A 25848-nucleotide genomic window follows, 5' to 3' on the forward strand; every position below is an offset into this window, starting at 1 on the left:
TAAATTGACAAATTAATAAAGTATTATTTGGCATTATTCATCATTTCATCTTCAAATGAACTCTTATATGATGAAGTCCTTAGGACTTATGTTATGATAAAAGAGGATTTATCTTTGAGTCTTGTTCGCGACCAAATAATATGTTGTTACTAGGACGACAACATTATCGAGATTAGGTCGTTGTGTGACATATACGTTGGTTGTCCTCTTAACCAAGGAGTGTGGAGACACTGGTATGCCATACAGGTAAAGTGTAGGAGTACATTTCACTGAACGTGACCAATTCCGGAACGCTCTACTGTTAAGAGATGTTCCGAGTGGATATGGATATAAGTTTGGCCCTCTGACCTGAGATCGCAACCTGTGACTAGCAAGCAACTCACTGTACTTTGGTACCGGACTACCTGAATTTCTAATTCAGTGACGGAACGTCACTAGGTGTAGTCAAGTACTTGCGTAGTCAGTTGTGAGTCGAGATGGAATTGACGCCTCCTGGAAACAGAAGATAATGTCTTGTGATTAATTTAGCAAAACCTTAGCTAGGGTAATTCCAGTGAGGAGTCACGGGATATCTAAAGTTAATCACATAATGGATGTACTAATTATAGGGTTGACAGTGAGCTCTAAGTCATCCTGGCATTAGGAGTCAAAGGGTTTGAATTATACAGTAACCATAGTCCAGGGTTCCAGAATATTTGCTTCGCATATATTCGGCCTATCCGGACGTCGGGTACCATTGCTAGATGGTCACATCGATTAGTATAGGAAGACATTCCTATACTATCGGCTTAGGTTCGAACCTATGAGGTCACACGCATAGAAGTTTCTAGGTTGATCAAATGGCTGATTGATGATTAAGAATCATTCAGGGGTAATTTGGTCAATTCGATTGACAAATTATTCTAAGCAAAAGTTGCATTAAAATAATTATTGAATTATTTGATGATTAATTAGCAATTAAATTGCTAATGAACTCAATTTGATTGAGTAAATTGGGCTTAGGTTGAGCCAAATTGAATAGGATTCAATTTGGGCTGCATCAGGATTTGACCTAATTGGATTGGGTTCAACCCAAGTAGATTGAGCTTGACCCAATTGATGGGACTTGACCCAATTGGATTGGGCTTGATCCAAATCAATTAGAAGACCTTATTTGATGAGGATTATGAGTCCAATAATCAGAATTGGATAAGGAGAAGAATCCCTAAATTTTAGGAACCCATCCTTATCTTCTTGGAGAAGAATAACACCTTAATTTATTCCCAATATTTTCTATGCCTATCCTCTTTATTTTTGGCCAAAAATTGGCGTGAGAAGAGAGGAGGCGTGGGGCTATAATTTCTATAAAAATGGTGCCTTAAATCTTTCTAGAAAGATTTAGATGAATTTCCTAATTTGTAGGGATTGCATGGTGCATGAAATAGGGTGGTCTGCGGCTGAACTTTGGACGCATGAATTCCTATCTTTTAGGGATCCAAAATGCACGAAATTTTGATATGTTTATCTCCTCTTAGCTGCCAAACCACCAGAACTTTTTGGGAATTTTATCAGCCAAATTAATTGGCTAAATTAGGTGTGATACGTGGGGGGATCTTTTGGCTATAAAAGACCCCCATGCCTTGGGTTCAACATATACCATATTTAGATGTTTCAAAAAATTCTGAAAAAATTCCCTGAGGGCCTCCATCCCTTCTTATCCTTCTTCTTCATGTCCATCCTCCATCTCCTTGAAGAACAATCAAAGGTTGAGTGTTTAGAAGGAGAAAGCTTCAGCCATTGCTGCGTTCCTGCGCGAGCTAGCACTCCCGCGGAAGACGATCTACCTAGGGCTTCGCGTGTACTTCTCATAGAGGCCATTCATGTGCGTAGCTGCGAAGTCAAGGATCAGATCCATAAGTTTCTTCCATCATAAAAGGTATTAATCCCACATCAATATTTTATTTTGGAGTCAGGGTCTAGGTCTGATTCTCCGAGGTTTTACCCTCCTTTGGGGCTCCTCACGGAGTTATCTCCAGAATCCATTCAATGGATATTCGGAGATTAATCGGAATAGAGTTCTTAAGTTTCAGATCTGAAAGTTAATCATGCATGAAAGTTTTAGCATAATTGTTTAAACGATCCTGGCATAATCCTATGTGTTCTTAAGGTGCTGATTTCTAGATTTGATCTTGTAAACATGCATGAATTAAATTGTTTGATTCGATTTTTCTGCTGCGTTTTAAAACTTAAAAAGAACTACGTATGGCTTGATCCCCCTTATGAAGGGGTACGTAGGCAACCCGATCAGGTTCAGCCATGGTTTTAAAAAAATGAAAAAAAAAATCAGCATGCTTAACACCGAAGAACCTAGGATTCACTTTCAAGAAGAAGAGCCTTGAATATGAAGGAAAAACTTCTAGGAATGAAATGAATGCGTTTCTTCCTTCTTTTGCTTGTCTTTTCTCTCTATGGACTCTTGGTAGTTGGAAATGCCTTAATGCACAGATGGAGTAACTCTCTTGTTGTCTACTACTGTTTACTCTGGCTATTTAAACAGTCCCTTTTGAAAAATAGCTGTTAGACACTGATTTGTAGCCGTTCTGCACAGTCTGCACCTCCTGACAATGTATCCGTTGGGGTTGGAGTCGACTCGGCTGTTGCTGGAGTCGACTCATGCTTTACTATAGACAACTCGCCCACTGTTCAGGATTTGAATTAAAGTGTCGTCCCAACCTGGAGTCGACTCAGTCCAACCCTGGAGTCGACTCGCCAAAATCTGGAGATGACTCGGTATTTTGGAGACGGCTCGTTCTCAGGATTCCAGAGATCTATTTTTCTCATTTCTCTCTCGAGTCGACTTGGATCCTCTTGGTGTCGACTCGGCTCTCAGAGCTCGAAAAACCGATCCTCTGTCTGTTGATCTGAGCTGCCTTGGAGTCGACTCGCACTTTGTTGGGGTCGACTCGGCTGACTTGGGGTCGACTCTCGAATTCTCGGAGTCGACTCATTCACAGGCTCACTGAGTTTGGTTTTCTGCCTTTTAGTCCGCTTTCCTCTGAGAGTCGACTCTTGCATGAATAGGAGTCGACTCGCCAAACGTTGGAGTCGACTCATATCCTTCTGGAGTCGACTTGGTAACAGGGTCTAGAAAACATCTCTCTGTCTTTCTATCTGTTACTCCTTGGAGTCGACTCAGATCTGTAGAGAGTCGACTCGTCAAGCATCGGAGTCGACTCGAAGCCTTCTGGAGTCGACTCGGTAACAAGGTCTAAAAAACCATTATTCTGTCTTACTGTCTGTTACCCTTTGAAGTCGACTCGGAACCGTCGGGAGTCAACTCGGCAAGCATCGGAGTCGACTCGAAATCTTCAGAGTCGACTCGGTGACAGGGTCTGAAATTCATCTTTCTGTCCTCCTGTCTGTTCTCAGTCGGAGTCGACTCATAGTGTACTGGAGTTGACTCGAGCTTGTGCCAGACCCTTTGAAACATTTAGAGTCAACTCGCAATCTTCCGAAGTCGACTCGAGCTTCAGACTTTGGCTCAATTGAGTTCAACACTTAGCCAAATTACTTTGAACCAAGGCTCGATGCTCTTAAAAATAAATTCACATATATTCGCCTGAAACACTAGATTGAATTCATTAGTACAACATGAAATATACTCAAATGCTTTGAGCTCATCAAAATCAAATAGGGGTATAATCAATCACTCCACAATCTTCCCCTTTTTGATGATGACAAAACATTGGGTATTTGTAAAGCGAATTGCTCAACCAAGAGGTGATTTATTGTAAAGTTTTGAAATGAATTCAAGTATCTAGTCATTTAATTTATCCAAAATTGAAAGGTATGAATCAATAAATCCTGAAATTAAAGCTCTCCCTTTCATTTGGAATTATATAAGCCTTCAAATCATGCAATCAATTGTTTGGCTTATATGTGTTTAATGAATTTATTTTCTTAAGATTTCAGATTCTTCGCCTCAACATGTGCATTCAATTTTGTTTAAGTTTTCTGAATTTTCTTTTAATGTTTTGAAACTTTTGAGCTTAAATTCTTACTTTCAGAGGAAAAATCTGACAATTTGTTCTTGAGTATGATTCAACTAATCTCCGAATGTCCCTTGAATAGATTCTGGAGATTACTCCTTGAGGAGCCCCAACAGAGAGATAATGAGCCTCGAGGTATCGAATCCACTAAGAACAAATTACATTTTGCTTTAAGGATTTTCTTTTGTTTAGTGATTCTCTCTACATTTCAATTCATCATACTTTCTCCCCCTTTTTGTCATCATAGCAAAAAGGCACATAACACAGAAAGAGATAACAAGTCAAATTGCACAGTTTTTTTTTGAAAGGAAATTTCTATTCATTTTATTAAAGTCAAGATTGAGTACAAAAGTGAATATATATCAGAAAAATCCTCAAGGGACTGTACATCATAAAATCAAAAATACACTAGGGTCGTCTAGTAGTGGAGGATGTAGCTCCCGTACTCAGTCTAGTGTGTCGCATGAGCAAGCTTATCCCCTCAGATACATTCCCTAGTTGTGCGATGATCTCAGAGGTGGCCTTAGATTGTATCTCAGTTAGCTGGGTCACAGTCTCTTGAATAGTGTCAAGCTTGAGGATTAAGGCATTTGCAAGCCTTTCCGCACCTTGACTCTGGCTTCTCATCTCTTCTCTGATGCTGTCTCGCATCTTCCTCGTGTCTTTCTTTATGTCGCTAAGGCTCCAGTATTGACCCTGGACTAGGCTCCTTATGTTGGACATTTCCTCCTTAAGGTCTGCTATCATCATAGATACCGCTGCTGTGGAGGGAATGACGTCAGTGGAGGGTACACTGTGTGAACCTCTCAGCTTCCTCACTATGTCACCTCTCAGCTCCCTCACTATGTCATCTCTCAGCTCCCGGAGCTGCTCAGTGCTGATCCTGACCTCTAGGGGCTGCTGAGGTGGTGGAGCTGTAGATGGTCCAGCTGAAGTGGATGGTTCAGTTGGGAATGAGGGACTAGAGGTGGATGGAAAAGTGGGAGGAGCTGTGTAGTGGTCCTGGTCATGATCAGAGCTAGGGGAATGATGAGTAGTGGGGTCAGATGGTGTGGATGTGGATATTTTCCTAACCCAGACACCCTCCACCTTGTGGAAACCCATTCAGTGGAGAGTCCCCTCACCCAGGTGGTCAGTGTGTCTGAGGGAGCGAGAGTGTTCTCCCTCAGGGATAGGAACTTCTAACTTCCTAAAGATGAGTATGAAAAGCATGCCATATGGGAGACTCAACCTAGGTTTGTCTAGGGGTTCACAGATATATCTATAGATGAGTTTGGGGAAGTTCAGGGGGATGTCCTGTAGAATGTGGAACATCAAGCCTAGGTCTCTCTCAGAAATGAAGTCAAACCTTCCGGTCTTAGGAAAGAGAGTCCTAGATAAGATACTTAGGAAGAGTTGCATTTCAGCTGAAAGCTGATTTGCAAACACCTCATCTATAGGGGATTGAGGTGGAATCCCTAAGATGGACGTAAGGGCCTCAGTCCTATCAGATGGATGTGTGGGAGCAATCCCCTCTTGGGAGAGATGGAGGACTCGAGCAATGAAGTCCTCCGAAATGAAAATGGGGACACCTGCTACAGTCCCTTGGATACCATCGCCACCCCGTGTGACAGTCTCGTAAAATTTCCTAACTAACCCTGGGTATGTAGGGAGGTCAAGTGAACAAAAGTACTCTAAGCCCTGGGCCCTAAAACGATGCCCTAAGGTGAACCCTTCCCAGGAGAGGAAGTCAAAGTTGACTTTCCTTCCGGTAGAGACAGCCCCCCCGGCGCACGGACGCGAGGGAACCGGCCTAGGCGGAGAAGAAATCGGAGGTGTTGGCCTCACGGGTTCGTTCTGTGCCTTGGACCGTCTCTCGGTGCCGCTCGCAGTGAGAGGTCTCTTCCGGCTCGGGACAACGGCTTTTCTAGGCATTTTGACCTAAAATCGAGGGAAGGACAAGAGAAAATGGGAGAAAACACGAGAAAAATGGCCGAAAATGGGTCGGGGACGATGTAGGAGACGACTCTAGGGCTTTTGAACAGTGGCGGCTGAAAATAGAAGTGGAGAAAAAGACATTTCGCTTAGGGTTAAAAGTCGGATTTCCGACCTCAAGTCGACTCCGGTAAGTCGCGAGTCGACTCGACCTCGAGTCGACTCCTAAATATGCGCGAGTCGACTCCTTCACGAGCCGACTCTAAAATCTATTCGAGTCGACTCGAACTCTGGCACACGCTTAGAGTCTTAATCAATTCTGCTCAAAATGTAAGAAATGTAGAAAATCCTTAGAATTTATGCAATGATTTGATGATCACTGACGTGAAATCCAATATCCAACATAAACTAATCATCAAAATTAATGAATTATAGGGGAGTATCAGTCGAATGGATCAATCACTCCTAATCCTCTTCTAAGAATACAAAAACGATCTTCACTTAAGGATTTTGTGAAGATGTCAGCAAGTTGATCATCAGTACACACGAATTCAAGCATCACTTCACCATTTAACACATGATCTTTTATGAAGTGATGTCTTATCTCAATATGTTTAGTTCTTGAGTGCTGAATTGGATTTTTAGTTAGATTAATGGCACTTGTATTATCACAATTTATGGAAATCTTATTTTGTTTAATGCCATAATCTTCAAGTTGTTGCTTGATTCACAGAATTTGAGCATAACAACTCCCGGTAGCAACATATTCGGCTTCTGCCGTAGATAGTGCAACCGAGTTTTATTTCTTGCTAAACCATGAGATTAAGTTTTCTCCTAAGAATTGACATGACCCGCTGATGCTTTTTCTATCAAGTTTACAACAAGCGAAGTCAGAATTAGTGTACCCTATTAAGTTTATGCTTGATTCTTTAGAGTACCATAGACCTATGTTTTTTGTTCCTATTAGATATTTAAAAATTCTCTTAACTGCAATTAGGTGTGATTTCTTAGGATTAGATTGATATCTAGCACACATGCATACACTAAACATGATATCAGGTCTACTTGCTGTAAGATATAATAATGAACCTGTCATACCTCTATACAGCTTTTGATCTACTGACTTACCTGATTCATCTTTATCTAATTTGCATGATGAGCTCATGGGTGTGCTGATTGGTTTGTTTCCATCCATATCAAACTTCTTTAGCATCTCCTTGATGTATTTAGCTTGATTGATGAAGATCCCTTCCTTAGATTGTTTGATTTGAAGCCCGAAGAAATAATTCAGCTCTCCCATCATGCTCATTTCAAATTCACTCTGCATTAAAACAGCAAATTCTTCGCATAGGCGATTGTTAGTAGCACCGAAAATAATATCATCTACATAAATCTGCACTACTAACATATCTTTGTTTTTCCTTTTTAAAAACAATGTTGTATCAACGTTCCCTCTAGAAAATTCATGGTCTAACAGAAATTTGCTAAGTCTTTCATACCATGCTCTAGGGGCTTGTTTTAGACCATAAAGTGCTTTTTCTAGTTTGTAAACATGATTGGGATATTGATGATTTTCAAAACCAGGAGGTTGTTCTACATAAACCTCCTCAGTAATATACCCATTCAAGAAAGCACTTTTTACATCCATTTGAAATAATTTGAAGTCTTTAGAACATGCAAATACTAACAACAATCTACTTACCTCAAGTCTAGCCACAGAAGCAAAGGTCTCATCAAAATCTATACCTTCTTCTTGATTATAACCCTTTACTACTAGTCTAGCCTTGTTCCTAATTACAACTCTATTTTCATCAAGTTTATTTTTGTATATCCATTTAGTTCCAATTATTAGGTATTCAGTGGGTCTTTCTACTAAATTCCATACTTTGTTCCTTGTAAATTGGTTTAGTTCCTCTTGCATAGCATTTATCCAATTTACATCACTTTCAGCTTCATCAAGATTTTTAGGTTCTTGATGTGAAACAAATGCAAGATGATTATTTAAATTTCTAAGTGAGGCTCTAGTTCTAATGGGCTGAGATGGATCATCTAAGATTAACTCTTTAGGATGACTGTGAGCATACCTCCAAGCCTTAGTAAGTCCATGTTCAGCCATTATCTCTTGACTTGTTGAGCCCTCTTCAATTTGCTTTGGTTCATCTTCTTGTATGATCATATCATCCATCTTTTCTTCAATTATTCCTACATCATCATCAAATGCTACTCTCTTGCTAGAGGAAGCATCATTAGACTCATCAAAAACAACATGAATGGATTCTTCAATAATAAGGGTTCTTTTGTTGAAGACTCTATAAGCCTTACTTGATATAGAGTATCCCAAAAATATATCTTCATCAGATTTGAAATCAAATTTACCTAAATTATCTTTGCCATTATTGTGAATGAAACATCTACACCCAAACACATGAAAGTAGTTTACTTTGGGCTTTCTATCTCTCCAAAATTCGTAAGGTGTTTTCTTTATAATTGGTCTTAATAGAACTCTATTTATTATATGACATGATGTGTTAATGGCTTCTCCCCAAAAATATTTTGGGAGATTACTTTCACATAACATGGTCCTAGCTATTTCCTCTAAGATTCTATTCTTTCTTTCCACCACTCCATTTTGTTGTGGAGTCCTAGGTGCAGAAAAATTATGAGTTATCCCCTTCTTACTACAAAAAATTTCAAACAGATGATTTTCAAATTCCGTTCCATGATCACTTCTGATAGCTATAACTGAAGTATTTCTTGCGTTAGTTACTTCCTTATGTAATTTCTTAAATACTGAAAATGCTTCATCTTTATGAGCTAAAAATATGACCCATGTGTATCTAGAGAAATCATCTACAATGACAAGACCATACTTGTTTCCACCAAGGCTTGTGGTTCTAGTTAGTCCAAATAGATCCATGTGAAGTAGTTCAAGGGGTCTAGTAGTAGAGACACAATTTATGGATTTAAAAGAACTTCTAGATTGTCTACCATATTGACAAGCTTCACAAATTTTATTTTTCTCAAACTTTATCTTTGGCAAACCAATTATAGAATCTTTTTTAACTAATTTAGATATTGTGTCCATACTTGCATGACCTAATTTACGGTGCCATAACCAACTTGCATCATTGACCTTAGTATCACTAGCTACTAAGCAACGGCTATTTTTGGCAAGATCTTCAAGATCTACTACATAAACGTTGCCACATCTTATTCTTTTGAATACTAAGCTATTGTCAATTGAGTTGGTTATGATGCATAGAGATGGTTTAAACAAAACATCAAAACCTCTATCACATAATTGACTAACGCTAAGTAAGTTATGTTTAAGACCATCTACAAATCGTACATTATCAACGTAGGTTGAATGGATGATTTGTACTTTACCTATACCAATGATGTGACCTTGGTTATTATCTCCAAAAGTCACCGCACCTCCTCTTTTTGGCTCTAGGGTGAAGAATTGCTCCTTGTCACCCGTCATGTGTCTTGAGCAGCCACTATCCAAGTACCAACAGTGTTTGTTGACCTTGGCTGCAAGACACTCCTACACAAGAAAATCATACAATTTTAGGTACCCAAGTTTTCTTGGATCCTTCAAGGTTAGTAACGTTGGTTCCTTTTGGAACCCAAATCTTTTTAAGCTTCCTTTTAACTTCAGTTTTTTTGTGGTTACATACATTTGCTATATGTCCTTACTTTACCACAGCAAAAACAAGTTATATTTTTGGTTTTACTTTCTCCGGCTTTTACAAAAAAGTTTTAAGAAATTTTTGTTTATTGTTAGGCTTATACCCTAAACCGGCTTTATTAAAAACAGCTCTTTGACTATTAAGAATCATTTCTAATTTTTCAGAACTAAAAGTAAACTTCTCAATTATAGGTTTATATTTTTCAAGTTCTTTTGTTAAGTTCAGTTTTTCTGTTTTTAGTAAATTTAGATCTTTAGTAAAGTTATCTTTTATAGTTCGGTTACTATTTTTAAGTTCTGAAACTTTCTTAGTTAGTTTTTCGTTATCTTTAATTAAGGTATTAGTTTTTTGAGTTAGCAATTGGTTGCTTGTTTTAAGTTCTAAGTTTTCTTTGATGATAGAGTCCTTGTCCTTAATTAATTTATCGTATTTATGAATGTAAGATTGATTAGTTAGCTTCAATTCTTTATTTTTAAGGTTTATTGACTTATATTCATCCATTAGTTCATTAAAAGCATCATACAATTCATCAAAAGTAAAATCTAAATGTGCTTCAGATATTACCTCATTTTCATTTGCCATAAAACAGAAGTTGGCCTTTTTCTCTTGTTCTTCTTCCGATGATGATGATGATTGATCAGAATCTGTCAAGGTGGAGACAAGAGCTTTCTTCTTCTTGAGTTTGTAGCTTTTCTTTAGCAAGGGACAGTCAACTCTGAAGTGTCCCGGCTTCTTGCATTCATAGCATCCAATTTTCTTACTTTTTCTTTCCTTACCTTTATCCTTGTTGGAGAAACTTGAGGGACCTCTCCTCTGATGAAAGGACTTCTTCCAGTTGATGAATCTTCTGAACTTTCGCACGAGAAGAGCCTCTTCTTCATCTCCCTCATTGTCTTCTTCTTCACTGCTGCCACTGCACGATAGTTCCTTGTTAGAAGAAGTGGATTTGAGGACAATTACCTTTTTCTTATGAGAGGATTCTTCTTCGCTGTATTGTTTCATTGTGAGCTCATGCGTCATTAGGGATCCAAGAAGCTCCTCGAGTGGCAGCTTATTCAAGTCCCTTGCTTCTTGGATTGCCATGACTTTGCCTTTTCATGACCTTGGTAAAGAGCGAAGAATTTTTCTGACAAAATCACTGTTAGTATAACTTTTGCCAAGGCTTTTTAGGCCGTTGGCAATATCAGTAAATCGAGTAAACATGCAAGAGATGGTTTCACTAGAGTCCATTTTAAATATTTCATATTTATGAACTAGCATGTTAATTTTAGTTTCTTTAACTTAATTTATGCCCTCGTGGGTCACTTCGAGTCTATCCCACATCTCTTTTGCAGAATTGCAAGTAGAGATTCTATTGAATTCATTATGGTCTAAGGCACAATAAAGAACATTCATTGCTTTAGCATTTAGTTGTGCCTTCCTTCTATCATTATCATCCCAATCTTTCTCAAGCTTGGGTATAGCAATGTTATCAACATAGATAGAAGGGATATGTGGTCCATTAATTATGATGTCCCAAACATCATAATCTTGAGCTTGGATAAATATCCTTATTCTAGCCTTCCAATAGGTATAATTAGCTCCATTAAACAATGGAAGTCTATTGGTGGATTGTCCTTCACTAAAGAAAGACCCAAAAGGGGTTGTCATCTTAATCTTTGACTCTATTTACGGATTGGAACACCAATCAATATGAGAGCACCTGCTCTGATACCACTTGTTGCCCAAGGAAGACAACCCAAGAGGGGGGGTGAATTGGGTTTGGATTAATTATTGACAAATTAAAACTTGATGAGTAATTATTTAATTCTAATGCAAGCAGGTTAATTAAGCTACTTGATGAGGAGATTGGAAGAGACGAATAGCCAATGCAAATACAGAAAATTTTATAGTGGTTCGGAGCCAACCCTTGCTCCTACGTCCACTCCCGAAGCTTCACTTGGAAGTTCACTATAATCCCTTGGATTACAGCCAGTTGTTTTACAAGTTCACAACCCAACTTGTTGTTTTTGTGAGATCACAATGAACTCGGTTGGTTTTCACAGGCTCACCGACTAGAACCATCCGATTGTTTTTCCCGGGATCACAATCAAACCCTTACACCGTTGGTTTTAACTTTAGCTCACCAACAAATCTTACAATCCTTGATTCAATCCCCTGATTGAATCAAGTAAGAAAAACAGTTGAGGAAAAGATACAAGGAAAGCTTCTTAAAAAGCAAATATGAATCAATATGAGTAGAGTAAAGTTAGAAGCCCTCAAACAGATTTCGAAAGAGGAAGAAAGGGTCTCGAACTCTGAGTCTCCTCTTTGAGTGCACTGAAGATTTGATGTTAGAAGAAGAGCCTTGAATGTGAAGGAAAAACTTCTAGGAATGAAATGAATGTGTTTCTTCCTTCTTTTGCTTGTCTTTTCTCTCTATGGACTCTTGGTAGTTGGAAATGCCTTAATGCACAGATGGAGTAACTCTCTTGTTGTCTACTACTGTTTACTCTGGCTATTTAAACAGTCCCTTTTGAAAAATAGCCATTAGACACTGATTTGTAGCCGTTCTGCACAGTCTGCACCACCTGACAATGTATCCGTTGGGGTTGGAATCGACTCGCTCGATCTGGAGTCGACTCGGCTGTTGCTGGAGTCGACTCATGCTTTACTGGAGACGACTCGCCCACTGTTCAAGATTTGAATTAAAGTGCCGTCCCAACCTGGAGTCGACTCAGTCCAACCCTGGAGTCAACTCGCCAAGATCTGGAGATGATTCGGCATTTTGGAGACGGCTCATTCTCAGAATTTCAGAGATCTATTTTTCTGCATTTCTCTCTCGAGTCGACTCGGATCCTCTTGGAGTCGACTCGGCTCTTAGAGCTCGAAAAACCGATCCTCTGTCTGTTGATCTGAGCTACCTTGGAGTCGACTCGCACTTTGTTGGGGTCGACTCGGCTGACTTAGGGTCGACTTTCGAATTTTCGGAGTCGACTCGTTCACAGGCTCACTGGGTTTGGTTTTCTGCCTTTCAGTCCACTTTCCTCTGAGAGTCGACTCTTGCATGAATAGGAGTCGACTCGCCAAACACTGGAGTCGACTCGTATCCTTCTGGAGTCGACTCGGTAATAGGGTCTTGAAAATACCTCTCTATCTTTCTGTCTGTTACTCCTTGGAGTCGACTCGGATCTGTAGAGAGTCGACTCGTCAAGCATCGGAGTCGACTCGAAGCCTTCTGGAGTCGACTCGGTAATAGGGTTTAAAAAACCATCGTTCTGTCTTACTGTCTGTTACCCTTTGGAGTCGACTCGGAACCGTCGGGAGTCGACTCGGCAAGCATCGGAGTCGACTCGAAATCTTCGGAGTCGACTCGGTGACAGGATCTGAAATTAATCTTTCTGTCCTCCTATCTGTTCCCAGTCGGAGTCGACTCGTAGTGTACCGGAGTCGACTCGAGCTTGTGCCAGATCCTCTGAAACACTTAGAGTCGACTCGCAATCTTTCGGAGTCGACTCGAGCTTCAGACTTTGGCTCAATTGAGTTCAACACTTAGCTAAATTACTTTGAACCAAGGCTCGATGCTCTTAAAGATAAATTCACATATATTCGCCTGAAATACTAGATTGAATTCATTAGTACAACATGAAATATACTCAAATGCTTTGAGCTCATCAAAATTAAATAGGGGTATAATCAATCACTCCACAATTCTTGAATTATATTTTTATCTTAAATAATTTTTAATTCTTTATATTTTAAGACAAACCCAATTGAACCAATAATATATATACCAATGCTTAGAAGATATGTGTACAAGAACATATTTGATGGCATCGGTGTAACCAAACCCGAGATCTGTATAAAAATTAATAATTTAAGGTTTAGCGACAATCTTCTAAAATCCCACAAATTATAATATTATTTACTGGCATATTAGTTAAATGCAATAATAGCAATTCTAGTTTCCAGCACTTCGAGAGTTATATGCCATAGAATACAAATTTATGGTGGCATTTATAATAAAGTACTACTAATAAAAAAATATTTATTGAAAAATAGCAGCACTTGTACTACAATGTAGCAAAAAAAAAAATAACGGCATATAATAAGAAGTGCCGCAAACAATTTGCCGCCAAAAGTTATTTTTGTTGTAGTGAGAGCACTTATCATAGAGATGCAAAGAGATATACTCTGAGAAAGTACTCTGACACGATCACTCAATCAGCTTCATTTCTATTAGAACAAATGAATGATCTTTATAAGAAATTTTAGATATTGCACTTAATTTGAACAGGACTTTAGATTCAAAATATTTTCTAACAAGCTCAATCACGAGTGATTACGGGCTTATAAGATTCTAATAACAATTTTATAGCCTTTAGATATAAGAAGAGATCCACTACTTAGGTTCCTCCTAATGTTGAGGACATACAACACTTCGTGAAGAATTATGACTCTTTAAATGTCATCTTCGAATCCATTTGTCATTTTCCTAACACTTGTGCTATAGAGTTATTTCCAAGCATTACACCTCCTCCATTTGATTCCTAAAAGATGGAGATGCAGGAGTATTCAAAAGAAACATGCACATTAGCTGTGGAATCAAGCCACTAATCATAAAAAGAATGGATAAGGAGTACCAAAGGGTTTTGATTTTCTGAACTGAAGGAAGGTCCAACATGATCTTCAACTATGTTTACTTGAGAGTAAAATGCTCTTTTCTTCCATGGCTCAACCCTCCTATGGTAGCCACCAAGGTGGTATCCTAGTGGTACTGGGCGGGGATTCTAATCTCATGGTCCTAAGTTTGAGTCGCTGCGGCGACGATTAAAATGTGGCTTCGGCCACTGCTTGGACATGAGGTATAGGACCGCTCTTGGACCGCTAGTAGCCAGGATAGTGCCAGGTGTGACGTACTTACACGTGGGACTCGAGCTAGAGCCCAGAGGGGTAGCTGAGCTGAGCCCACGGGTGGGGAAGGCATGAGTAAAACCGGTCGGGGTGCCCAACACACGGTCATTTCTTCCCGCATCGAACATTCTCCTGGCGGGGCGGGGGCCCTAGTGGGGGCTGCTACGCGGGGGTGGGCTTGTCCCTTCGTCCCCCCTACCCCTTTTCCTCTAGCAAAGAAAAAAAAAACCCTCCTATGGTAGCAATCCTTTGTCATGTCGTTGGCTTTCCCACCTATGAAGCAAAAAGTTTCCATCCTTTTTAGCTTCTGAGTTGGATGATTTTGGCTTCTAGGAGGTTTGGAGGAAGAGACTTGGTTTGATGGATTTTAGGATTTTTTTTCATTTTGAAGGAATTTCCTTGGTGTTTGAAATGAGTTTGATTAGATTCAATAAAATTGATCTTGGGTCCAAAATCAGATTTGGGCTTATGCTTAAGTTGATGCTCTTCTTCGATCCTAATAGAGTGAGTAACCTCTAATAGGATTTAGTTACCTTGCTTATGACTCAACTCACAAGAAAAATCAAGATAGAAGAAGAGAATCAATGGCTCGAACTTTATAACTTTTAAAGAATTTGCAATCAGTCAGTTTAGCCTTGCTAGGAAGATCTTAAAATTTATTGATTTGGACACTAATAGATTTGTAATCCACCATGACATATTTATGGAACTTGGATACGATAAACCAATAAAGACCGGCATCATCCATTCCATATTTCGCTTTAGAAGCATCCCAAAGTTCCTTATCTAATTTGGTGGGAAGGTACACATCATATAAAGAATCATAAAGGGCACTAAGGATCCTATGGTGGCAATGAAAATCAATTTCTTTAGATGTTTTTGAATGAGGGCAAGAGGATCCAGAATCTTGAGGACTAGGCGAAGGTTGAGAGATTGATCCAGAGGATGATCAAGGATCTAGGAATTCTGAGGCAAAGATCAACCTTAATGTGGTAAGCCAATTTTTACTTGGCTTTTTTACCTTCTAAAAAAGGATCCACTAAATTTCTTAGATTTAATTACACTATACTCATCAAAATAACCTATTTATGAAGCTTTGGTTGTTTAATTGGTTCTATAAACATAAGTTTCAATGGAATTTAGTCTTATATGTTTGAATAACTAATTAACAGATTTCAATAATACAATTCTATGTTTACAATTTTGCAAAGAAATACCCCACTTGTTTCTTGAAAAGAGATGGAAAATATGCTCAATATCATTTGAAGGAACAATAATGACAACAAAATTAAATAATTATACTAAAAAATATGATAAGTAAAATAACTTTGTGATTTCTGTATGTTTTTTCCAAACAGCAACAATATATATTTTGAAAAGAACTAATGATAAGCATTGTTATTAAAGCAGCAAAGATTTCTGCACAGATGTTAAAGTTGCAGTAATTTTTTATATAGATTTTTAAATCTGTCGAAAATTCCTGCGCAGTTTTTAAAATTACAGAAAAATCTGTTTATACAATTTTTAGAGCAAAATGACTTTCTTAAAAAGCTGATTTTTGTAAGGAAAACAATCTCTCAATGATAGAAATATTTTTTTTTTTGATTTTATGCAATAAATTTGATAAGTGACCAATAGCAATTTCTAGTTTTATTCAAACCACGTTCTTAGATTCTTGGAAGAAAATGCCTAGAAATTTCTATACTGTTGTTTTTATAATTTAGAATAATATTATAACAAAAACAAACTACTAAGAAAGAAAAATAGAAGATTGAAAAGTTCCTGATTGAGACGTATGATTAACACTACCCTAAGAATATGATTCGCCCCTACGTGTGGGTCTGCGACGATCTCGTCTCAAGGTTCAACAACTTGACTTAGTTTGATCATTCTCTAACGAACAAGATCACTAGAAGGCTTAACTCCAACGATAACTCCAACGACTCTTTCAGATGCCCAAAAAGAAAAATAGAAGTAGAAAGAAGAGAGATGGAGTCTTTGTCTCAGAGTGGATGAGTCTCTTAGGAGACAGAGCACCAGTGAGTGAGTGATTGGATTGTATTTAATAAGCAAAAAAGTACATGTATGCAATGCACCCTGCAAGGCCATAAGATCTACATGTGCATGGCATTGCAGGTTGTGCTGAGCGTATGCACATGCATGTGTGTGGCCACCAGCCCACTTCACCCAAAGCTCTAGAAAATGATTTCCATTTAACCAAGAAGACTTGCTTTCTCATATGCAGTGTGGGACTAAAAAGAAAAAAATTTAAAGTCTTTGAAACAATTAAGAAATAGGGGATTGCTTTCTATTTTTAAAATTTAAAATATTTTCATATATTAAAATTCTAGCATTATTAGATTTAGATGTTTGCACGTCGATCCTCCACGACGGACAAAAGGAACAAATGAAGTTTATATGTGAGTCCAAGCCCTTTAAGTGAGATGCTAATCAAGAACAACACATAATATGACCACATAGAAGCTCATAACTTGAATTGAAGAACTAGTCTCCATGAAAAATAGGTGATTTCAATTCCTATTTAACAACTTTTAGTACAACTATGTTATGAAAGACTGCTTCCACTTACATTGCTATTTTTTCGTTCGAACAACTTGGAAGGAAAAGATTGGATCTCATTTGTTACTTATATTGTTCTTTTCCCACACCATTTATTACTTGAAGAGTTCGGATCTCATTACCTCTAGGTAATGTTGCTACTCTTCTATTGGCTCTAGAACATTGTAATTGTTATAATGGAATTGTAATCTATCTATTTGACTTCTTCTTTTTTGATCCTTCGACCAAATTTTTCTATGTTGAATTAAGTTTTATTTATCTATAGAGTGAATGGAGAGCTTTACACAAGCAAAACCTCTACTTTAGTATACATAATATATATAATATACGGCTTTACTGTTGCTTGATGCTCCTCCACGACATCTCCCTTGCAGCCTCCTCTAACTCCACCACCATTACATCTATCATCCACTCCACCACCATCCTTTCTTGGGTTAAGATTGCGACTCTCAACTTTTTGCCTCATCAACTCACACTACAACGATGGCGTCCACTTTTAATCAAAGGCATCCATGCCTACTTTCACTCTCTCATCTCTCTCAAGCAATACATCGAACAAATACCCTACAGCCATCTTTCTATTATCTCCTCATTGATGTGCTCTGTCGTTGCCTCGACTGATAGACCGCAGCCTATGTTTACCACAATGGCTCCTTGACCTAAGCTTGTCACAATGGCCTCGCCTCAATGGCTCAACACCACTGCGACCACCAACACCACTTTGACCTTGCTTATTGCTGCATCACTACTACCACCTTTAACACACCTATGGTCTCACCTCGATGCTGTAGCACCACCACAGCCTCCATTACCATTGCGACCTCACCTTGACGTGGCCAAACCACTATGGCCTCTAACATTATTGCAGCCTCTAACATTATTGCAGCCTCATCTCAACACCACAACACCTCTATCACCTCCATCACCAGCGACCTTCACTCCACATTACCACCAAGGTCATGACCTCCATACAACCAACCAAGATTCTCTATGATGCGCGAGCCATACCGCAGAGTGTTGTGCAGCCCTCAATGACTGCCTTTAGGAGATAGACGACCATCGAACAATGTGCATCGTGTATGACACAATACGCACTTATGGATCATCTTGTTTAATGGTCATCCATCTTCTGATGGTAGTCATCAATTGCTGCATAGCACTCTAATCCCTTTACAGCAATAGAGATGGCACAACACTCTATGGTGCAGCCACTAGACCACCGCTGTAAGGGATTAGGCACCCATTTTAAGATGCAAATGAAGATACTACCTAATCCTAGTCTCAAATCTAGGGTGGTAATCAAAACAACCCCATTGCATATCAGACCTAGACGATCCATTTAGTGCTAGGGGTGTGGATAGTACTAAAAATAAAGCCCTTATCGGGATCTTGATGGAGACGGGTAATGGCATAACTATCCTGAACCTCATTGGGGTATTTATTAAAATACTATCGTTTGCTTTTCTTAATTTAAAGTACTTTTTTTAAAAAATAATATTTCTATTTGTTGCATGTATTATTGTTAAACATTTGGCTATGTTTTAATGTGAGGTATTGAGATTTAATGTTATATTTATTTTGTTTGTTTGATTTGTATGCTGAAGAAATAGGATAATTTTTACAGTTTTACTTGCCCGACCCATCATAACCTAGAGATGGAGAGAGATGGATTCGAGGAATGCAGTATACCCACAGGGTGGGCTCAGGATGCCCCGGCCCACCTAGATGCTAGAGGTGGGGCTCAGGATGCGCCCCCCCCCCCCCCAAGTCACCATCCCTATTACCAGTGTGTTTATCCCACTCGAGAATAAGATGCCCAAGTTAGATGTGTGTCGGATTAAATATCTACAATCCAAATAAAACCTAGTTAATAACAAACAAGCTAGGCCAATGCGCATAGCTTGTGCCCAACTCCACATAATTCAAGCTTATGCACGGCTTCTTTACGAATAGAAATGCTCTCAGAAATGCTCATACAAATGACAATTCTAGATCCCACCCATGTATTTGTCCTATGGGCGGCGTAGCTTTACTCCTACCCCAGCAGGCGCCCACCTTGATTTTTTTAGGATTTATTTGCATGAGCGACATTACTTCAACACTTTTCTTTCTTCCAGTACATATTGAGCTTAACAAATTGTCTCCGTCTTTTATTATCCTACCAAAAAATAGTGCATGCTTTATTTAAGCTTGGAAGTGGCAAGCTTGGATAGCCATCTAATACGGCCGCCACTGACTCATGTCGTCTTCTTCTCCCACAGAACGAACAACTTGCTCTCAGCCAAAATAGCCATCAAAGTTTGGAAGTGGCAAGCGTGATGAGATCTTTCCTTAATATCTTCCCGGATGGATTCTTGGGAATGGCTGATGCAAACGCCACCTTCCGAATCCTCTTGTAAGGAGCCACCTGAAAATTTCACATTTGATAAGAATTAAGAACGCCACTTTTGACTTGGCCAATAACAACACTTATTACTGCTCTCAATCCACGGGCTCGCCTGCTTTGCCACGAACTCCCAGCACTCCTGTCTCGGACGAGTGGCTCCCAGCCTTCCTCGCCAAACTTTTCAATCATTTTTCTTAATGGATTGAGCAAGGAGGAGAGCTATCCCTTTAGAGGATTTGATCCGCTTCATCCCTACAATAACTTCAACTTCACCTAAGTCTTTCATATTAAAGTGATTAGAAATGTATTTTTTGATTTAAAATATTATTTTAAGAAAAGTTCTAAAGATTAGAATATCATCAATATATAAACAAAGGATCATACAATATCATCGATGATTTTGGAATAAACACACTTGTCATTATAATTGATGGAGAAAGCAAAACAAGGATGTTTCTATCAAACTTTTCATGCATTGTTTAGGTACATATTTTAGACTATATATGGACTTAACAAGTTTGCAAACTTTATTCTCTTGTCCCTTTATAATGAATCCTTCAGGTTGTTTCATATAGATTTCTTCATTTAGATCACTATTTAGGAATGTAGTCTTCACGTCCATTTGATGAATGATCAACTTATGGATGCAAGTAATGATAAAAAAGATTCTAAGGGTAGAGATTCTAACTAGAAGAAAATAGGTATCAAAATAATCTAAATCTTTTCTCTAGCTATTCCTCTTAGTCACTAATCTAGTCTTATACTTTTCTATTGATCCATTAGGTCCAAGCTTTATACGGCATACATACTTACAACCTAACGGTTAATTACTTGAAGGAAGATCAGTTAGGATCCAATTCTGATTTTGGATTATTGAGTTGAATTCAAAGTTAATAGTTTTCTTCTAGAAAGGGGCATTAGGTGAAGATATTGCCTTTACAAACCTAGAAGGTTCACCCGCAACTAGAAAGGTAAAGAATCCTTCACCAAGCTTCTTTTCCTTTCTAGTCCTTGTGCTTCTTCCAAGTTCAAAAGATCAAGGTTAGATATCTTTCTCTTTTTGAATCACAAGGAACCTCTGATTCGACAAAGATAGGGTTATATGATAGATTAGATTGAATTTGACTTGGGATTTAGTTTCTAAAAAGAAAGAGTATATATTGAAAATAGATAGCATCTCTAGCTTCGATAAGAGTATTAGAAGAGATGTTTATCTCGTTACTACAAGGAATCTATTGGTACTACTATCTAAAGAACCCTACAAAGATTGCATCTAAGCTTTTAGGGCCAATTTTTCTTTTTTTAGGTTCGAGTATGCCTACCTTAGCTAGGTACCCCAACACTTTTAGGTAATCTAATCTAGGAGTTCTATCCTTCCGATGTTCAAAATGAGTCTTATCGCTATCTTTGAAAGGTATTCTATTTAAGATATAATAGGTTGCTAAAAGGCTTCCACCCATGAGTTCTCGGATGCACCTAAATTGATTAACATTAACTTAACCATGTTTATTAGGGAGTAAGAAAGAGTTATCTCATGAATGATCCCATATTTTTGACAAAATAAAGCCTTCTCATGACCTATGTCTCTTAAGGATTTTCTCAGTCCGCTTTTAGCTTTGACCTTAAAGATTTTAAACATATTTAAGATTTTATTTTTACATCTAATTAGATATATGTAACAATACTCGGAGAAATTATCAATGAAATGTCACAAAGTAACGATTTTCTCCCCGATTTAGAATTGTGGTAGGGTCATTCATAAAACTATGAACTGGATCAAGAAAGTTAGAACTTTAATGAATACATATTTTCGGGTATTTTTGGCTTGAACATAGATTTTATATTTGAATTCAAATGAATTTTTGGGGTTTGGTTCAAGGTAGTCTTATGATAAATCTGATCAAAATTTAGATGGCCAAGCCTACCATGCCAGATATTTACAAGGTAGTCTTCTGATGGTGGCCATCAATGGCTACACAATACTCTAATCCCTTACAGCAGTAATGATGGCACAACACTCTACGATGCGATTTATGCATTGCAAACACTAGACAATCACTACTACTGTAAGGAATTAGGCACCCATTTTAAGATACAAATGAAGATGCTACCTAATTTTGTTCTCAAATCTAGGGTGGCCATCAAAATAGCCCCATTACATATCAGACCTAGACGATCCATTTAGTGCTAAAGGTGGAGATAGTATTAAAAATAAAGCCCTTATTGGGTTCTTGATGGAGACAAGTAATGGCAGAACCTGACTGAGGTATTTATTAAAATACTATCATTTTCATTTCTTAATTTAAAGTACTTTTTTTGAAAAATAATATTTCTATTTGTTACATGTATTATTACTGAACATTTGGTTTACTATGTTCTATATGTTGGAATCTTTGTTTAATATAATGTGAGGTACTGAGATTTAAAGTTATATTCCTTTTGTTTCTTCGATTTGTATGCTAAAGAAATAAGATAATTTTTGCAGTTTTACTTGCTCGCCCATTATAACCTAGAGATGGAGAGAGACATATTCGAGGATCTAAGTATACCCACAGGGTAGGCTCAGGATGCCCCGGCCCACCTAGAAGTGGGTGCAAGTTGGAGATAGATACGTGGTTTTTTTAGTCATGGAGCAAGTGGAGGTAATGACATGATAGCCCCATACTCCCACCCCCCCAAAGTCGCCATCCCTACCCGAATGAGAGATTTGGTTGATGATTGTGTTCCAGAGAGTGGCAACCCCTATTCCTTTTGAATTAGATCTTACCAGTGTGTTTATCCCACTCGAGAATAAGATGCCCGTGTGGATTAAATATGTACAATCCAAATAAAACCAAGCTCATTGCAAACAAGCTAGGCAATGCGCATAGCTTGTGCCCAACTCCACATAATTCAAGCTCTAAACATGTTCTTATGCACGGCTTCTTTACTAATAGAAATATATATGCTCACAGAAATGCTCATTCAAATGACAAATCTAGATCCCACTCACAGAAAAGCTCCTACCCCAGTAGGCGCCCACCTTGATTTTTTTAGGATTTATTTGCCTGAGCAACATTACTTCAGCACTTTTGTTTCTTCCAATACATACTGAGCTTAACAAATCCTCTCCGAAGTGCCATCTTTTATCATCCTTAAAAAATAAAAAAGTGCATGCACCATTTAAGCTTGGAAGTGGCAAGCTTGGATAGCCATCTAATACGGCCGCCACTCACTCATGTCATCTTCTTCTCCCACAGAACGTACAACAACGTGCTCTCAGCCAAAATGGCCATCAAAGCTTGGAAGTGGCAAGCTTGATGAGATCCTTCCTTAATATCTTCCCGGATGGATTCTTGGGAATGGCTGATACAAACGCCACCTTCCGAATCCTCTTGTAAGGAGCCACCTGAAAATATCACGCTTTGTAAGAACTAAGAACGCCGCCATTAATGGCTCTCAATCCATGAGCTCACCTGCTTTGCCACGAACTCCATCACTCCAGTCTCGGACAAGTGGCTCCCAGCCTTCCTCACCACGTATGCCATTGGGAACTGGCCCACTTCCCTGTCCGGGAACCTGCATCAAAATTTGCGCTTCGATTAGAATAGGTGCAGCGATTGCACGGTGCTGATTAACCACCGGTGAGTGTACAATGGGATTTTAGAGGGAGAGAGAGAGGGGTGATTACGGGATCACGGCGGCATCGGTGATCTCAGGGTGGCTCAGCAACAGTGCCTCCAACTCCGCAGGGGGCACCTACATGAGAATTAACGACCATCCAATTATGATCAGACGTCTCAAATTGAAACCATTGTAAGTTTAGACCTCATGGATGGACCCTACCTGGTATCCCTTGTATTTGATGAGCTCCTTGAGTCGGTCCACCACGAAGAGAAAACCGTCCTCATCAATGTAGCAAATATCTCCCGTCCTCAGCCACCCCTCTGAGTCCAATGTCGAGCTCGTCGCTTCTGGATTCTTGAAATAACCTAATTATTAAACATGGGCAAAACCGACATTTCTTTAAACAATTATTAAGATTCGGTATAAAAAATTAATTCCCAGCATTTGGTATGACTGCAATTTAATAATAAATATTTATTTTAGTATTATTTTAATTTTTATATATGAATATATTTTTTTATATAATTAAGGATTTATTGGGATATTCCTAAAAAATATCCTATAAAAATCAGATTTGTCGGCTAAAATCCCAACCAGCTGGCATGTTGAAAAAAAATTTATAAATTTTTCTTTTCTTATGGTAAGATTCGAATTTGAGGCTGGTTGTTTGATATTAGCTAGACTCAAATAAAAATTTAGTGAACAAATCTAGTAAAAGATTCAGTCCAAATTCTACTTAGTTATCCGAGCAAACTCTAATTACTTTTTATAACATAATTACAGCTACAACACAGGCTAAGAATATTTTTTAAAAGAAAGAAAGAAAGAAAGAAGACTTTGGTTTCCCGCATACCTTTCATGACGTAGGGACCCCGGATCCAGAGCTCCCCGGTGCGTTTGACCGGCAAGGACACACCGGTGTCCGGATCCACAATCCTGGCCTCCGTGTTGGGCGACAGCAGCCCCGCCGTCCCGAACCGTCGGCTCTCCTCCGCCGAGTCCGTGGACGCCCCGATCCCCGTGCTCTCCGTCAGCCCATACCCCTGCAAAATCTCCACCGCCGGATACTTCTCCCGGAACCCCTCGATCACCTCCCTCCCCAGCGGCGCCCCGCCAGACAGCACCCGTCGGAGCCGCCCCAACGGCAGCGGCGCCGCCTGATTCAACATCGCCACCAGGATCGGCGGCACCAGCGGCAGATACGTCGCCCCGTACTCCCTGATCGCCCGGATCATCTCCCCCATCTCGAATTTTGATAAGATCACCACCGTGGATCCCGATCCCAGCAGCCCCGTCGCGAACGCCGCCAGGCCGTAGACGTGGAACATCGGGACGGTGCAGATGAACGTCTCCGGCTCGCCACCGCCCTCCTCCAGCTTGAACCGGTTAAGGATGATCTGGACCATCGAAATCAGATTCCGGTGGGTCGCCACCACGCCTTTGCTGGTCCCGGTGGTCCCGGAGGAGTACAGAAGCGTTGCCGTGTCGTCCTGGCTCACCGGCTCCCGCCGGCGCCTGAGATCGGGCTCCATCGCCGTCAATTCCTCGATCGTGTAGCGGATGCGGGCATCGTCGCCGGCGATCCGGCAGTCCTCGAGGAGGACGATGGGGAAATCGCGGTCGCGGGGGAGTTTTCCGACGAGGGGCCGGATGACGAAAGCCAGGATCGGGTCGGAATCGGAGATTTGCTTGGCGATTTCTTGTGGGGTGTTTAGGGGGTTGGTGGTGGTGAGGACGGCGCCGAGGGACATGACGGCGAGGGAGACGACGGGGAAGTGCAAGGAGTTGGGGGAGAGGAGGAGGACGACGTCGCCCTTGCGGACGGAGAGGCGGGAGGAGAGGGCGGAGGCGAGGGCGGCGACGGAGCGCCAGAGGGCCGGGAAGGAGACGCGGCGGCCGGTGGCGGCGTCGATAAGGGCGGTGGTGCCGGAGTGGCGGCGGGAGGAGAGGAAGGTGGTGACGTCGAGGTGGGGATCGGAGGGGAGGGGGACGGGCTTGCGCTTGCTGTAGAAGATGGAGTTGGAGGGGCAGAAGCCGCTCCGAGGATCCACCGGTAACCCGTCCGTGCGGTGTGCCATCGCCGGAAGCTGTTACCTTCCCTCTCGTTTCTCCGGCTGTGGGGTGGGGAGCGGAGAGCAGTTTAGACTTTGCACCGGGTTTTGGGATTAATGTTGGAGCCTTCACTGAAAGAAGACTTTGTCTAAATCTAATAGTAGCTGCTTGGAAAACACTTAGCATAAGTTTTTTTTGTCGGATCATCAAAGATTGGTAAAATTACAGTAGTGTCGATATATCATTTTAATATTTCATCTAAAGAAAATATTTTTTATTTGACAAATATATTTTAGAAAAAGTTTATGTTAATTTCAATTGATTTCAATTTTTTGGGACTACAAATGAGTTGAGAAAAGTCTCGACGCAAGCTTTTTATGCTTAGTTAATCAACTTTGTAATGAACCAAGCCGGGTTTTTAAAATATTGCAACTGGTTTTTATTTAAACTTGCTTTTTATAAGCTAAGATAGTGTTTGGCGAGAGTACGAAATCTAGAAAGATATACAAATAAATAATAAATTTGTAAGAGTAAACATATAATTTTAAATATTTATTATTGTATAGTACAATTTTTTTTGTTTATATTACAATAGTTTGCAGTAATAAAAAATAATAAAAATTAATAAAATAATAGCTATTATAAATTTTTTATGGGGTGGGTAAAATTGTTATTGCAGTTGTTATAATGGTTATAA

General features: G+C 39.6%; 1 protein-coding gene across 1 annotated transcript; it reads right to left on the bottom strand.

Moving 5' to 3' along the window:
- Positions 1–22384: 22384 nt before the first annotated feature.
- Positions 22385–25298, bottom strand: LOC103697678 (4-coumarate--CoA ligase-like 4). Its single transcript, XM_008779582.4, has 5 exons — positions 23953–25298; positions 23319–23464; positions 23164–23231; positions 22949–23051; positions 22385–22881 (listed from the first exon to the last, which is right to left on the bottom strand). Exons 1-5 carry the CDS (start codon positions 25175–25177, stop codon positions 22768–22770), a joined length of 1656 nt encoding a protein of 551 aa, XP_008777804.3. The 5' UTR covers positions 25178–25298; the 3' UTR covers positions 22385–22767.
- Between the last annotated feature and the right edge of the window lie 550 nt (positions 25299–25848).

Source organism: Phoenix dactylifera, chromosome 5 (assembly GCF_009389715.1).
Source record: "Phoenix dactylifera cultivar Barhee BC4 chromosome 5, palm_55x_up_171113_PBpolish2nd_filt_p, whole genome shotgun sequence".
Lineage (NCBI taxonomy): Eukaryota > Viridiplantae > Streptophyta > Magnoliopsida > Arecales > Arecaceae > Phoenix > Phoenix dactylifera.

What these genes read in the sequence shown, in the direction of transcription:
- LOC103697678 (XM_008779582.4), bottom strand. Translation starts at nt 25,177, where the DNA reads ATGGCACACCGCACGGACGGGTTACCGGTGGATCCTCGGAGCGGCTTC. An exon ending in GGGTCCCTACGTCATGAAAG is followed by an intron (nt 23,465 to 23,952) that starts GTATGCGGGAAA and finishes TTTAATAATTAG; the next exon opens with GTTATTTCAAGAATCCAGAA. An exon ending in ACCGATGCCGCCGTGATCCC is followed by an intron (nt 23,052 to 23,163) that starts GTAATCACCCCT and finishes ATTTTGATGCAG; the next exon opens with GTTCCCGGACAGGGAAGTGG.